Raw genomic sequence first — 17,435 nt, 5'->3', positions numbered from 1 at the left:
ATCCCTGTTTGCCAACTTTGTTGGCAAAACCTGGAATTTGTTGCCAAACTATATAACCCTACAATCCTCCAAAAGTCTCTTCAAAAAAAACCTCAAACAGTATCTCAGTGTGAATTGGCTATGCCCATGTACCAAGCCTGATTAAGTTATAAACTAAAAGCATATTCTGTAATTATCATAACTTGTAACTAGGTCACCAAGCTCTGCTTCCAATATGATGTCTCTTACTTTTAATTGTGTTGGTCCATGAGAATTGTGAGTCCCTACTAGGGAACACTACTAAGCCATTGTATATAATCACTTTGTTTTTATAACTGTTTGCTAACTTCTGTGTAATCGAAGTTTGTCTAAGTGGAGCTTTTCTCCCCGGGCCTCCGCTGAAAATGGACATGTATCCAGTCAGACTATACCGGTAAACAAATGTAAAATAAAAATAAATAAATAAACACTAAATGGGATAGCATGCAAAGTTTGGAGAAGATATGCACCAAAGAATGGTTAGCAGGCTCAAGTGTCTCTAGAATGAACAGAGTATAGCCCTCACCCCCAAGAGAATAGCTAAAATGTCCCCTGTGTCTCTAGTGAGATCTCCAACATGCCTTTCTATTTTTCCCATAAGCTATGCAAGAGAAAGAAATGCAGTGAGCCAGACATTTGGAGATCATTTGAAAAATGGTTTTCCTTCCCTTCTGGTGCACAGGACACAACGTTTGTCTGTAGTTCTGATATTTTTGCTCTTTCTAAAAAGTACCTCAGATTTCTGCATACATCCAATGTCTGCAAATTTCTCTCTCCTTTGATCTGAGGGTTTGTAAAAAAGACAGGTAGTGGTATTGGCTGATTTAAGGTAAATTCTGTTCCTCAGGCATAAAATAAAGGATCACCTGTAGGACGAGTCTGTCCTTACGGAAAACCAAATATGCCTGTTCGTAAACCTGGTTCTGTGGTACAGAGGGTTGGAGCCCTTACTGTGTCCAAGGTGATCAGAGTTTGAATAATGCCACTGGTAGCACAGGAGCCAGAAGGGAGAGGAATGAAGGGTATGCCTGCTTGCCTCTACCATGGACAAGGGACAGGAGAGTTGTGGGTCCTCATTAAATACATAAGTGTGGGAAAGGGGATGGGGCTGCTTGCTGGTAATGTCCTTTGCAGATGAAGGACATCCACAGCAGTCAACCCACTGCACATCATCCTCCTTGTCTGTGAACTGAGTGTTCATGGCAGAACAATGGGGTTATGTTGCACTGTAAATTGAGGTTCACAGGGGAATGAGGGCTATGTACAAAACTTTGAAACCATCCCTGATAGTTGTTTGTATGATGCCCTCTCCTGGCTGACCCTCACCACAGTGATGGGAATGAATGGGCCAACTGCCTGGGAAGAGGTTGATGATTGACAGACCACAAGGGGAGGGGTGCTAATAAAAAAAAAAATGCTTCTTTGCAATGAGCATTGTAATTTTGAAATATTTCCCAATAGTTATGCAAAAGGCGGTTTTACAGCCTTTAAGAGGATGTTGCTGTCGGTTCAAAGAGTGGCTGCATAAGCTTCTATAGCATGCCGTTCACCTCCCCTGGGGTAGTACATTTTTTTTCTAAGTGGTTTGAGGAATAGGATCTTTCCAGAAACTTAGATAGCAATGGATGACTTACAGGCATGCAGACTGAGAAGGCTGAGAGACCAATCTTCTCTGAAGCATATGCCAGCCCTGTCCCAAACAGCTTAAATATATACTGCAGAATCAATGACACTGAGGCTGATAAAGGGTCTTGATTAGGGAAGGAGACTGATAATACTTTCCCATCTAACTAGGTAGGATTCCTTTGTGATAGAATTCCTATCCCTCATGATGTTAAGCAGGTCCTTTGAAGGAAGTAAGGTCGTACTATCTATGCTGTGAGTTGCAAGGTCTGATTATTTGGGTGTATAAGGGCCCCCTTATTCTGAGTTAAAAGACCCACCTCACAGAGATGGAGTCATTGTTAAGGGAGAACCAATACTGCCTGGACAAAACAGTCCATCAGTATTACGTCTGGACCTTCCCTCCTTTGCCTTTGGGATTTACCCTTGGAAGAAAGGAGACTGGCGGAAATGCATACCAGAAAGAGCCTTGTCCATCTGAAGGAAAAAGCACCCACTCTCCATGTTTCTTTGTGTGGTGCAGCAAAGCAGAACTCCTTCAGTTTTCTTGTTCAGACAAGTGAAGAGGTCTACATGTTGCACAGATAGGAAAATACTTTGTGCAATATCCACTCATGGCGATCTATCTCTGATCTGCTCAGGTTGTCCAACAAAGAGTAAAAAGATGACCTGTGAACCATTTTTGAAATGATGTGACTCTAGGAATATTCCTCAGACAATTGTCGATAGGCTGCTTACTGGACGAGAGTTTCCCTTTGCTTCTTTATGGACATTACACAGCCATGTTGTTAGCAACCCTCCTGAACCATTCCTTTTTGCCAGACTACTTTCAATGTCTCCCACGGTAGTGGTGCTGCGGTAGCGTTGTCGCCTCACAGCAAGACGTTGTCCCGTTCGATTCTCAGCTAGAGCGTCTTCTGTGTGGAGACATGCATGAATGGGCGTGCCTTCGTTGAAGGTTGTGCATCAGGGCTAGTAACTCGGCACGTAAAAATCCACTACCAAACATTAGCGGACCGGAGTTCCGCTGTGGCGACCCCTAACTGAGATAAGCCGATTGACGCAACAATGTCTTTAGAACCAAGATGAATGCCATCATTTCTTTTATGTCAATGAGTTTCTTGTTCTGTGACTAGTTCTACTTGCCCTGAACCTAACTGTCCATTTGAGAGAGCTTCCCTGATCATGTATTGGGCATCTATCATCAAAATTACTTTTGGAGATCCTGTTTGAAGAGTACCGCTGTATTCAGTCCTACTTGTCTGGTCCACCATTCCAATTCTTTTTTTTTACATAGGGTAGACTGGTATCTTCCCTTCCAGTGACTGGCAGTGCTGAATCCACAGATTGCTGAGGTGAAACTGAAGCTTTCATCTGTAGCCTTGCTAGAAATACCAATAGAAATGCGGATGCCATATACCTCAGTGTTCTTAGGAATACTGTAGCTGTAATGGGACATTTACCTCTAGGGGTGGGTCTTTAAAATACACTGCTATGGGGTATAAAGATTCCCTGGATGTGGATGCTTTTATTTCTACAAGTAATTACTAGAGACAGATACTTTGTAAACAGCCTGGGAGCAGTAGCTAAACCAAAGAGCAAGGAAGTAAACTGGTATAGGAGACCTCTACACTGAACTTTAGAAAGCATTTGTGACACTTGTGGATGTGATTAGGTAAGTGGGCATCTTTGAGATAGTACTGTGCAAGAACTTGACCAGAACTGTAATTATATTCCAGATGGTTACTGCTGCATTAGGACTTACTACTGGGACTTCAGCAGCAGAAAATGTAATGTCCAACCTTACTTGCACAGCTCAATGCCAGTCTCTCTCTCTCTCCACGCAGGGCAGATGCTCACTCTTTAAAGACTTCAAGATGTGCCCTGTATAAAGTTGACATCCTGGTTCTTCAAATAAAAAGTAAGAAATACTAGTGTCAAACACTTAAACCTTTATGACATGTAGCGCAAAAGGTGAAACCTCAACTTAAAATATGACCATGAGACAATTGCACTTTATGATTGTGATTACTGTACAGTGCTTAGGAATTTAAACACAATGACAAACTGTAATGAACTTTGTAATATCATAGCCTTCATTGACGAGTGTCAGTGAGAATGACAGTAATCGCCAGTTTCGTTTAGCTGACTTTCAGTATTTAGTCTTCTGATGTTAGTTTGATTCAACTACTAAGTAAGGTACCTTCCTTTTCTTTCTTCCTTAATGAAAATACATAAAAAATGAGTAAGTTCCTTCTTGCTTAGAAGATGCTGAAGTGGCAACTCAGAATTTTTTTAAGTTATCATTGCCAGTGACTACAGTATGACAGAGGAAATAATCTGTTAAGGCAAATGAAACAGACAATGCGTGTTATGCGTTTGCAATGTAACGCAATCTATGTACCTGAAGTGTCTATTTCTTATACTGCGTAGCAACTAAACAAACAAGTTACCTGAGGTTCAGAAGCTAAGTTCATCTTGTATGGGTGAGTCTTTCCCTCTTCACTGACAAGCGGTGACCAGACCTTTGCTTCACTCCTGTAAAATGAAAATTATGTCATGAGTCAAGCAGGCCAAGGTAAAATCTTCCTCATAATTTTACTTAGTAATGGTAACTGGACAACCAGCTCTGAAAACATTGCAGAGGAGGCAAGTGAATCAAAAACTATTTATTCTGTTTACTGGGTAGAACACTGTTCACATTAGACCACTTGCAGGCACAGCCTGATGAAGAAATTCTCAAAAGAATAACACAGAACTAATTCACAAACACAGAATAACAACAGAAGACAGTCTAGCAGACAACTGAAACAATGAGCAATTATTATTAAGAGAAGAAAAATGTGAGTTACTTTTAGTAGTAAATATAGGAGGTAAGAAGGAAGCGAGTGAGAACAGAGAGTAGAAGCAGAACTGATGTATGTGAGGACGGAGTTAGGTAATGTGTCCAGTGGAAAAGCAGCTGTAGTCAAATGTTTGACAGAGGTGTCTTTTGAGTTCTGCTCTGAGGAGATTTCTTTTAGGTGAGGGGAAAGGGAATGTCACAATTTGGGTGCAAGAATGGAGAAGGAATGGTCGGTACAGTTTGCTTTGGGAAAGCTAGGAGTCAGCCCAGAAAAGTTGAGGAGGCTATAGGGGTTGTTTTACTATGGAGTTTGACAGCAAAAGGTATCTGGTTGAAGTAGTTTTAAAATAAGAGACTGTAGGAGTAACTTAACTCTATAGGTGACTGGCAGCTATCTGGCTTTGGAGAGGGTGCTGAAGTGGTGTTCCGGGGTGGGGGTTGGAAATGATTCAGCAGATTTTGTATTCAGTGGACTGTAGAGCAGATGAGGTTTTTAGATGCTGTGGCTATGACTGGGTGCCCATAGTCAAGTACGGCAAGGAGGTCTTTGCAGCTTTAGCTTGTCTGGAAGTGCAGAATAAGTTTATCCTTTTTCATGGTGTTTTCAATGTGGTTGTGGAAGTTAAGTGACTGGTCCAGTTGTAAACCTAGACATCTAAAATACATGATTGATTCTATTGGGGTACCACTGAGATCTGCAATGCTGAATTATTTGGTGGTTTAGTAATGCTAAATAAGGCACCATACCACACCCCTATTTATTGCCAAGAAAACTCCATGTGTACTCCGGCCACCACATTCTGCAAATGACAGATTATCAGAATAAAGTACAACGTATGCATGAACTTGGTGCATGTGAAAAATAGGCAGGAGAACCAAAACAGTCTGGATATAGATAATTACATTTGATGAAAGATGCCTGTGCAATGTGGTACAGCATAAGATTCAAGCAATTTACATAAAACTTTAGAATGCTTAACTGGAGATCTTTAGAAAAGCACACTGTTGGTGCTTTTGTTCCAGCTGTTTCCATAGTTCCAAAGACAAACAGGTACATCTCTCTTTTTAACCACAGATGGACAAACCCTACAAGACAAGCTTACTTCTTGTTTGAGTGCGCCACTTCTGGCTTAATCTTTATCATTCTTAGAGGGTTTCACAGAAGTAAGACTGGAGCTATGTAGGCACCCTTAGACTGTAGAGTGCTCAGACCACATGTCTGGAACTGGGCCATGTTCTGTCCAGTGCCTTGAATACTGTGGTACTGAAATACCTCTATATGTACTGGGTTCATTCATACAAGGCAGTAATCAGCACTCCAGTCTCATTTGTGCCTCACACCTTCCTCTTACATCAGTTCTTGTTGTAACACCTAGCTACTACTACGGCTGGCAAATCACACCATAATGTCATTAATATTTCTTTCCATGAAAAATCATAATCAGAATAAGCTATTAAACCTTCCTCTATCTTCCAGCTATCAACAGGACAAGACTGCTTGTGAACTTTGGTAAGCATGCACTGCAAGTTGCTTACAAACTGCATCAAGGAGGTCTTAATGTAAGTGTGAATGTGTGCATGTGTGCATGCAAAAGACCGTTTTGCTTTACTAACTTCATAATACATTTTACAGAACTAAAAGACTGGAATTCATGAATTTCCATGCCAAATGATGGGTGACTAGCACTTTGTCCAGGGATTACTGCTCTGAGACCTTGTAAACTCTAAACAGTTAATTCAAACAAATATGGAATTCTAGTTTTTAGTGTTTGAGTTTTTCCTGTTATATATTTAACAAAAGTTATGCCGCTGAGACTTCCTCTTACAATTACAAAAAGTTAAAAACCTTCTGTGCCAAGAAACATGTGCCAAAAAAGCAGTCATCAACTGTGAACAGGGCAGAGGCTCTTACAAGCAGTTCTAATACAAGTATCACAGCCAAGTAAACTGGTCTTGTCATGCAACAAGAATACATTCATTCTGTGCTGCTTATGTCATTAGCGTTTCCTTGGTTTCCAGTACCCTCTGGCACAAAAATGTACGAACGTGTTGCAGAATGAAAACGTGCCATTTTCACGGTGCTCTTTCAGGATCCCACTCTTGCCATAGCCTATCATTAACAAGAAAATGCTCCGTTTATGGTGCTTCCTCCCCATAAACACTCAAGAAATACATACCATTAGGACTACAATATCTAGTACCAGATGCGCTCAGTCAGCATTCTTCTAACTCCACAAACAAGCAAGCAAATACAGCTATTCAGAAATCTAAGACTGTCTTTGTGATATGCCTTGAACTCCTCTGTATCAGTGCAGGGTTCCTATTCTTGTGCGTTAGAAAACATTAAAATGGATGCCTTATAACTCTGTCTATTCCCCCCTTTGAATACCTACATTGGTCATCTAACTTTTGACATACTTGTGCATTCTTGAAGGCAAGCGCAAATTCCTCATCTCAGATTCCTCCTACCTACATTGGTTATCTACATGAAGGTAGACCAAGAATGTTGAGCTATACTGCTCTAGTAGGTTTTATAAAAGGGGTGATCATAGGTGTGCACTAGGCTAATGGCCCCAGAGCCTTTACATGCCTAGCCCATAAGATTATCCTGGCATCGTGCCACCCGACCTTAGTTTCCAGTGCCTCTATCGAGTAGAGTCACTGGGAGTGATCCCCAGGGTGAATTTTCTATTTCCCATCCACTCAAGATTTCTCTTGAAGAGGGCCAATGAGGTGCTCTGTTTGACATGTATGGGAAATCTATTCCATAACATGGGCAGTCTCTGGGTTATGAACTGGTCCAGCATATTCTGTTGATTGTGGTAATGAGGTACAGGTCTCTGCAGCATGTGGTATGGAGGGATTGGGATTTCTTTAGATGTAGCATTTCTAACAGAGCTGGGTCAGACATGGCTTTGTAAGACAAACCGAGATCACCTCTAAGTAGGTGATACGAGACAGAGAATAGTTGGAGTTTTTTTGAGTCTGTCCATATAGGACACATGTTTAAGGCCTAGGATCTTCTTTGTGAGGTACTTTTGCAGCCTCTCCAGTTGCTGCAGGTGTCTAGTGAGGTACATGTCAAATGGGGCATTGTACTCTGATTAGCCTAATGAGGGAAGAGTAGAGGGAGACAATGACCTCTTTTTTCCTGGATGCAAAACCCTTAGTAATGACATGGGTCTTTCTGACCACAGTGGCAATGTGGTGGTCAAAAGAGAAGTTGCTATCAACCTGTGTTACCAAATTTCTTACAACACCTTCTGTGTTTATTGGACTACCATCAATGTGGTAATTCATGGGAACTGGGTTTTTCCCAAAGGGGTTGACGACACTATTTGGCATCAGCTTAAGGCCATGATTGACACCAGCCGTTGGTTTTAGTGAGGCCTTTCTGTAGGATGCCAACAACACGGGGAGTTAATAGCTCCCAACTTGCAATAGTCTGCAAAATTTGTCAGCCAGTCCCTTCTTGTTGGACCTGGACTTCAGAAAAGTAGATACCAAACAGGACAGGACCCAGGACCAAACCCTGTGGGACTCCACTCATGATTGGTCGGCAGTCTGACAGAGTCGGCTACTGTCACACTGTGGGTTCTATCTGTGAGACAGTTTGCAACCCACCTAGTGATATATGGGTTGATGCATAGCTTAGTGAGTTTTTCTAGGATTCCTGAGTGGGGAATGGTATCAAAAGCCTTGCCCCAGATCAAGGTAAGCTGTATGAACCACCTTGCCTTCATCCACAGCTCTGGTGACTGACTCAAAGAAGTCGACCAGGTTAAGCAGGCATGATCTATCCTTCACAAAACCAAACTGTGTGGGATCCAGAGTTTGGATATTCCCTATACCCTTGTTTATTAGGTCCATGATTATGCATTCCATAGCTTTGCATATCAGACTTGCCAGGCTAATGGGGCAATAGTTCCCAGGGTCTGTAATCACTCCTCCTTTGTGGAGACAGATGACTGTAGCAGTGCACCATTCAGTAGGATCAAAGCCCGAGGTGAGGCTTTGATTGAACAGGGCACACAGGTGAGGTACCAAATTCACTCTGTAGTTCACGTAGAACACAGCCAGGGATATTGTCAGGTCCCACAGAAGCTGTATGCTTGACCTTAGTGCAGTTTTAACCTGTGCAGCAATAATACTGGGTGCCTGGCAATCTACTGGTATTGCGAGTAGTCCTTTGGGGGAGGAGGGGCAAAGTTAGCACTGAATCTGTCGGCCAGTATATTGGCAATATCTGTTGGCTCGGTATAGGAGGTACCATTGGGCAGTAGCTCAGAGCAAATCTGGATATTGCAGTGGAGATTCTTTGCATAACTACAGAAGGCCTTGTGGTTGTCTTTACTATCTGCTGCAATCCTGTTTTCATAGCTAGCTTTAGAGGATTTTATGATGGATCTCAACTTTTTGTTGAGGCTGATAAGAGTTTTTCCAGTCTTGGAACTTCACCTTATTCTGCACCAGTTTCCTCCTCCTGTTGTAGAGTTTGTTTATGGCAGGGGACCACCAGATTGGCTTCCTTTTTTTTTCTTTTGGAGAGCATCTTGGTTCTATTGGGTATGGTGAGATCCATGCATTTGTGTACGTGTTCATACAGTGCATTGGTGTATGATTTGGCGGTCATACAAGTATTCTCCATTTGCATGGGTGCCATGAAGTTAGCCACCTCTGTTTTTAGGAGCCCAAAGTTAGCTTTGTAGAAGTTTTTCATGGTGGCTACCTTTGCGGGGGAGGGGGAGGGGTGGGCATACCTCTCAAGTGTACCTCATTACGAAGAACGTACCTCATTTGAGGTCTTAAAAAGGTCATGTTCCTCAATGTTCCACATTGAAAGGGTCCATCACACATTCAGTGTTATGAATTTTTTTTAACTGATATTCATGGTAAATGGAAATAAATCATATTAATTCATTAGAATATATTTTTTATTAGAAAGAACAGCATACTTTAACCATCCTATGACCTTCCTGGTTGAAGTTGCTAGTAAGCAATTAGTATGTGTTCCACATTTTGCCCATTTGTTCCACATTATGAAGGCTAGTGTTCCTCATTTTGGAGATGGAAGGTTGAGAGCTATGGGGGTGGGAGGAATGTGCATTTCCAAGGTGATTGGTGACCACTGGAGGAATGAACCTCTTTAGGTGGGCAAAGAAGGCTGGCATACTGCTCCTGGATATACACATTGCCTTTGATGATTAGTTAGAACTTTTTATTTAAAGCACTGGTGTAGATGACTGAGGAGCAGGGCATTCATGAGGGCCATTAGGGCTACTTATAAATGCATCCATGGGAGACCATACTGGCAAATGGAGGGAGACCTGGAATTGAGATTATATAGGGAAACAAAGCAGGCGATCCCACTGTTACCTTCTTTTTAATTACCATGAAGAAGCCAACATAGAGACTGAGGGCGATACTGTGTGTGTGTGTGTGTGTGTGTGTGTGTGTGTGTGTGTAGGGGGGGGGTGATGCCAGTATATAGGAAATACTCAAAAGCAATAAATTTATCACAGGGGCTAAGAGACATAACAGGCCTCTGAGGTGGATGCTACATCAAAAGGGTAAGGGGATCATATAGGTTTATAAGTAAATACTAGGCTAATTACCATGAAGGGCCAGTTCAGTTTAAGCCCACCTAATAACTCCAGGTCAGAAATAAACCCTCTAGCATGTGTCTATGAGGTGAAGAGTTTGACCACTATGCCCCCCCCCCAAAAAAAAAAAAAATCAGTAAACTGGATTTGAATCTTGGATCAACTGTCCTCTTTCTAAGCGAAAGGCTAGAAATGAGGAATTGGAAAAGAATTGTACAAATGCAAGACATTTTGGATAATTTAGGTGAACATACAGAGTAGAAGGGACTGCCTTATATACATAGCGGTAATTTCAAAAACAAAAAGTGTAGAGTGAGAGGAAAATATAGGCTTAGAGAGAGGATGGGCAGACAGGAAACAGATATGGGTGGAAAAGAAGTAGGGGAGGACATGAGTGATGTACAGGAGGCTAAGGGACAAGAATGCAGATGGAATGAAGGAGTATTTGAGAGGAGAAAAGCAAGTGTGGAGAAAGGAAAAGTTTGAAGGAAAATATGGGAAAGGGTGAGAGAGTTGACGGTATTAAGATTAGTTTACAAAGTTTACATAAACTTGATACAAAGTTGGTATCATAGAATTAAGATATAAAGGATAGTGGCAGGACAGCTTGTTGGAAATTTTGTGTAAACTGTGGCAGATGATGCTCATAAGTGGTAGGAATGCCCACAAATACTGGAAAGTTTGAATAGGTGCAGTAGACTCCCCTCTCATCTGGTCTCAATGGGACCGAACCTTGGGATGGATAAACGGATGGCTGGTTAATCAGAAAAAAAATATACAAAATAGCATTTATAGGCTGTAAATCAGGTAGAACCACATGATATGTGTTAGTATGCATTTTTCGAAAGAATATGAAGTCTAAAATTAAAATGTCTGTCATTATTTAGCAACTTCAATTCTTTTTTATGAGAAACAGACAAAAATATGGACAGCTGAGGGGCATGCCACCTACCTGTTACACACACAACCTCTCATTTGTCCGTTCATGGTCCATCCACGAACATGAAGATGTAAACAATCAGTCTCACACACCTGTTATGTCTGCGAGACTGGATGCAAAGGACATTAAGGGAGTTCTTGAAGAATGCCCTTAAAAAAAAAAAACAAAAAAATGTTTAATTAAAAATTTAAATCCCCTAGCATAGTGCTGGATCTGGCTCTGTGATAAGCAGAGACGTTCTGAAGTGCCTGGAGGAGATGGAAGTGTTGTTCTTCTCTGCTGTCTATTGTTAGGGCTATGGCAGAAATTTGATGGCCAGTTAAAGTGAGACCGGACAAGAGGGAGTCTACTGTACTAGAGACAGAAAAGAAGGAGGTAGAGGACAGTTGAATAATTTGTGTACAACTGGTGGTGGATAAAGAGGGGAAGTGGAGCTAGACAGACAGACTGACTGGAATAAGGTACAAGGATGAAAGTAAGGAGATGGGTATACAGGTTACTAGAAAGATACAAATGAGACATGCAGATGAAAACCTGAAGAAAAGGTTTAGGTAGACAGAAGCATTAAACCTTGTTATCAGAATAGTGATATGGCAATGCGTTTCAAGAGGAGAGAGAGTGAGAAATTCAGTTAACAGTAATTAAGAGGGTTGATAATAGTTGTGGTTAAAACAGAAAATAGGGTAGGCAGTGAAAAGTTAGTCATGGAAGAGACAGAAAAAGACAACAATGAGCAGCCGCACAATACTGTACAGTGGAGTATGGCCCGAAGTATATTAGCGGGGGAGAAGTGGTAGCCTCATTTGAGTGGCATTCAACTTTCATTTGGTCTTTCAATGATGTTTTAAATGAGTATCCTAGAGATGTTTTTCATTATACTAATACCAGGTTACACAAGTAAGGGTAATATGGTAATGTTGAAAAGGTTGAAGAAAGAATGTGACTACGTACCTTCACAGTCAGAAGGAATGGCACACTAAAATATCTGCCAATGAAGAGAAGGGAAATTAATGTTTTTTGTGAAGGGCATTTTGAATATGATGTATGGATATTATGTTTTGTTATTGGGTATTTTATTTTTAATTACAAAAAAGGATGTATTCTGCTAATAATTTCTGTGGTTCAGTGTTATAACAATGGAGGAACTGTAGAAAGGAATGTTGTCTCAGCTTTCTTGTCTTTTTTTTTGCGACAGACATAGTACATGAAGAGGGCAGCAGTAGTGGTGCAGTGGTTAAGCATCGTCACCTCACAGCAAGAGGTTGCCTGGTCCGATTCTCGGCTGGGATGCCTTCTGTGTGGAGTCTGCATGTCCTCCCTGTGGTCACATGGGTTTCCTCACACATTCCAAAGCTATGCAGTAGGTGGACTGGTCACTCTAAACTGGCTATGGGTGCATGTGCGAGTGAGTGGTATAGAGGAACTACCATGGCAGGGTTAGCCACCTGACAGTGTAAACTTTGGCTTGAGATAACTGTCACTGTTGAAGTGATGCCCGGACCCTATGTGCAAAATGGGTTGAGGATGGATGGATGGATACACAGTATATGAGCAACAAGGAAATGATTCCAAGGACATAGCTTTGGTTCTAGAAGTGTCCTCCAAAAACGTAATCATAACAGTAGAAAAAAAAGTAAATCTCCTGACGAATGCTTAGCCTTGCCTGCTAGCTTGAGAAGCTCTTCTGCCTTATAAAATAAGCAAAGAATTTCAATCAACAACACTGGTTAATAAACAAGAATCAGACATGTAAAGCAAGCTGCAACTAGACAATCAATTCTGAATGTACAGATCTCCTTTATGCACAGCCTATGGTAGGGATCATCAATACAGATAGCATTTACATGTGTAGAACTATGTATGTTCACAACCTGCAGCCTAAAGACTCACTGCATTCTCCAAGCCATGGTTCAGCAGTACTGTGTGCCTTATGTCTTTCTGCATGCTACTGCAAGACCAAATATGCCAATAGCTATACGGCATACCTTTTCCTGTTCAAAACAGTCTAGCCTGAGAGTACTTTACTGCTATCCAAAATGTCCAGACTTTCATTAAATTATGCTTATACAGGTGCAATGAGCTTGGAAGTGGGTTTCTTTATACCATTGTTTATAATGACTTCCAAAGGGCATTCAATGCGCTGGCATACAAACACTCTGAAAATAATGGTAAAGAAAATGCCCATCTGACCGGTCTGGTTTAACAACTTTATGCTGGCGACATCATCATCACTCTTTCTGTCCCTTCATTTCTTTAACAAAATTCACATATTTGCCTCACCTTGTTTTGTATGCTGATTTGGCAGGTTTTCCTCACTGACTACTACCATTTTTGTGGAGTGCTCTTATGTGGCATCATAGATGTGTACACCTGTTGCATCTAGTACTATCTGCATGATACTGACTTGGCTTTTCGTTTTTACTGTATATGGATTACAGGGTAGAGGTTAATCTTTCCAAGTAACAATCCGCATTACTCACAGTGATTACTAAGTTAGGTACACTGCAGTATTGGGCTGCACCGTGTACATGGGAATATGTGAAGACGCAGTACTTCAGTACAGTAAAACAATGCCCTTTTCCTGAGTGGCCATTCTGATAGTGGTTTTCAAAGGTTTTCAATTAAATATTAACAGCTTGTTTTAGTTACGTTTCAGAGTGAGTAGGAATATATTTAGTGACATAGAAAGGCATCCAAGCTAAATTCACACTAAATATTGAGGAATATTTTTAAAAATATACTCCTGCTCAGTCTGGAAAAAAAGAGAAAAGCATTCAAAGAAAAGTAAATCCATTTTAAGAATAGATAATCACACAGGTCAGTAGTACCATCATCAAGTACCAAGAACAGAAATTAGAGGTCTTGGTAAGCATTGTGTCATAACCTAGCATGACAGTGAAACAAGTGAATGACTATGCAGCATTACTCAAAATAATTGTTCATTTCCCTTTAAAACTCCAAATCCTCTATCTTAAACAATTTAAGGGCAATATAATCTACAAGATGTTACCAAAACAGATGTTTCTGGGTAATGTACACACTTCAGACACATTAATCACCCATAAACGATACTATAATGTAAGCACCTTGCCACTTAGAATGGACTGCATTGCAGTACTGGTAATTCCTGGCACAGGCCAAACAGACTGCACCAGCAGGAAAGGATCCAGACACATGCAAAGGAATGCCAAGCAAAGCTTCACACTGGAGATGAGGCAAAAAGCCTTGGAAGCAATCATGTTTTTCTTCTGTATACTTTTTTTCTCCTCTGTGCCTGCCACCCCTCAACCCTAAACCTACTGGTCTTCAGTCCATTTGTTCCTTTGACAATGGGGAGTTCCCCAGTAAGAGGATGAAAACCGAATAGAGGGGCTGCTGTATAATCAGCCATGAAGATGGTTTGTGCCCTCACTGCAACTCAACAATGCAAGTCATTTCAAAGGCCCAAACTCTTCTCCTACTGGCTGATGAGCACCCATGTTACAGTGGGGCCTCCTATGCCCTCATTTGCAAGTGCATACTCTACCCACACACTAAGAGTTACCTTCACTGCCTTGGCAGCACCAAGCTGACATCCCTGGGTCATGGCCATCTTCTACACTGTACAAATCTCTACTTGCATGGTGGCAGTTTGCCAAATAAAACTACCTCTCCCCATCCCAGGATTGGCAACCCTGATTAGAAAAAAACAAACAAAACTGATAACGAATAATAAAAAAGAAACCACTCATTGAGCAGAAACAAATTTACTAAAGTAAAATCAATCACTCAGTACAAAAAGTGTACTTCACCTACCCTAACTTTTTCTAGTAAATTTCTAATATTCCTGCCCAGTCTGTATACAAATTCTGGATGTTTACCAAAACAAGTTCCCAACACAGGGTCACTATTCAAAATTGCCCAATTCTTGTTGATTATTGCCTGTATACCACTTTCATTAGAAAATGTTGTAACCAAGGGACAAGATTTCAAATTCTTCATATCCTCCATATTCACATTGACCAACTCCACAATAGTTGCACAATCACCAACATTTTTTGTGTCAACATCAATAGGTGAGTAACCAATTTTGTCATTCAAAATTGCCCTAAAATGACCACTAATACGTTTATCTATAACCTCCTTTCTAATACTATTGATCAAATACTTAGGGTACCACCTAACCAAAAACATTTGACACATGAAATCACATTCTTCTATAAAGTCATTATAGTTGGACACCATCCGGGCTGCCCTAACTAAACTGACCCTTGATAATACCTCACTTAACATGTACAGGATGACTACTGTCAAAGTGCAACAAACTGTTAGAAAATGTTGGCTCCCTGTAAATTTTAGATTGCAAACCTTCCCTTGTCTTAGTCAATCTAGCATCTAAATAAGAAATCCCATCTACCCCTATGGTATAAGTAAACTTCAAAAATGTGTTACTTCCATTAATAAAGTCCATAAACTCTACAATGTCCTCCTCTGAACCTTTCCAAGCTATAAACAAATTGTCCAGGTATCTCAAATACAAGATGACATTGCTAAACAAAGGAGAGGAAAACAAAAAGGTTTTCTCCCACCAAGCCATAACAATGTTGGCAAAAAGTGGACCATATGGGGAACCCATAGCTACCCCCTCCAATTGTTTAAAGTAATGACCCTCTAAGAAAATATAATTATTCCTAAGTACCACCTGCATGAGTTGTGTATACATATTAACAGGCTGACGTAACCTGAACTCTTCAAACAAATATTCAAAAAACCATTTGAGGCAAATATCCTGAGGAATACAACTATACAGATCTTTAACATCAATTGTAATAAAAATGACCTTCTGATTGATTACAACAATTTTCCTACACTTATCCAAAAATTGCCAGAAATCCTTGCACAGATGGAGGATGGCCATGACTTTCTCCTTTAATTTGTAATCCAAAAAATTTGCAGTATAACTAGTTTTAGACCAAGATGAATCAACTATTGGTCTAAGGGGTGGATTTCCCAAGTCCTTATGGATTTTAGGGATACCAAATATCCCAGGAATTTTTGGAACATCAGTGAGCATCTAATTGTACTCATCCAGGTCAATTTGGTCCTGCATCAATAAATCCAAAAGGTCTCTATCCTACTGTATGAAATGTTAACTTCATTCAATGAAGCTTCAGTGTACGTATCACCATACAAAATTTCAAACATTTTTTGCACATAATCAACTTTATACATAATGACCAATCCCACCCCCCCCTTATTTGGTTGCATGATCCATAAGTTCTCATTTCTTAATTCTGTTAAACAATCATTCTCAAGCTTTGACAATTTGGTATCAACCACATTACTCCCCAAAAAATGTCGAAAATCTGTCTCACATTTTTTCAAAAGTTTTAATAGCATAGTGAAGATCCAGGTTATAAGTACTGGGCATTTTCAAACAGTAATTATTAGCAGTGAAAGCATCATTATCATTTCTGTGCATAAATTTCAAGTTAAGTCTGCATGTATACATTTTTAAATCACAGATCTGACTAATATCACTTTTACCACTAATAACAAAATGAAAACCATTACAGACCACATCAGTATGTTTAGTTGAAAAAACATAATCAGTAAAACTGAATACTTTAAAGTTCTTTTTAGAGATCAGAACAATATAAGGTTTACTAACAGTTTCTGTACTCATCTCCTGTTCCTGGTAAACTGGCCAAACTTCTGCCCATACTGTCTCCATTTCCCTCCCTGTGGGTATGGGTTCCACTGTTGGCGTGCCCAGTTCTTCAACCTCTCGGAGCGTCTCAGCCCCAACTGGTCCAAAGGGGCCCCTTAATCAAGATTAGTAGCTGCATTAATCTCTGCATTAGTTTGTTGTATCGTACCCCACTGACGTCTACCCTGTACAGATGGGGGAGGGGGGGGTAAGCATATCGACCCTCAAAAGCACGTCTGTCCCTCTCCAATCTTGTCCCTTGGTTAAAACATTTTCTAATGAAAGTGGTATTATACTGGCATTAACGAGAATTGGGCAATTTTAAATAGTGACCCTGTGTTGGGAACTTGTTTTGGTAAACATCTGGAATTTGTACACAGATGGGGCAGGAATATTAGAAATTTACTGGAACAAGTTAGGTTAGGTGAAGTACACTTTTTGTACTGAGAGATCGATTTTACTTTAGTAAATTTGTTTCTGCTCAACGAGTGATTTCTTTTTTAACCCTGATTAGAAGCTCACTCCCATCTTCACTTGACTGTTTTTTTTCCAGCATCTGAGCCTCTGCTTCAACTTTGGCTGTACTCAGGGTTTTAATCCTCTATGCAACACAGTCGGGCTGGAAGCAGTCCTGTGTAAAGGGTCTGGGACTGCAATCCATACCCCAGACAAGAATATGGCAGACTGCTATGAAGAGTTTGTTATAGAGCATAGCAA

General features: G+C 40.6%; 1 protein-coding gene across 3 annotated transcripts in view; it reads right to left on the bottom strand.

Annotated features, from left to right (window-relative positions):
- Positions 1 to 17,435, bottom strand: part of PDLIM1 (PDZ and LIM domain 1) — an 872,789-nt gene that overhangs the window by 325,293 nt on the left and 530,061 nt on the right. For all 3 annotated transcript variants that reach the window (XM_044056148.1, XM_044056147.1, XM_044056149.1), the window contains exon 3: positions 4,095 to 4,179. In XM_044056148.1, the coding sequence (XP_043912083.1) occupies positions 4,095 to 4,179 (85 nt within the window). The remainder of the gene's footprint in view (positions 1 to 4,094; positions 4,180 to 17,435) is intronic.

This window comes from Protopterus annectens, chromosome 14.part0, assembly GCF_019279795.1.
Source record: "Protopterus annectens isolate FY-2018-M chromosome 14.part0, PAN1.0, whole genome shotgun sequence".
Lineage (NCBI taxonomy): Eukaryota > Metazoa > Chordata > Ceratodontiformes > Protopteridae > Protopterus > Protopterus annectens.
The sequence above is the reverse complement of the archived record's forward strand: the minus strand, read 5'-3'. Positions and strand labels throughout refer to the sequence as shown.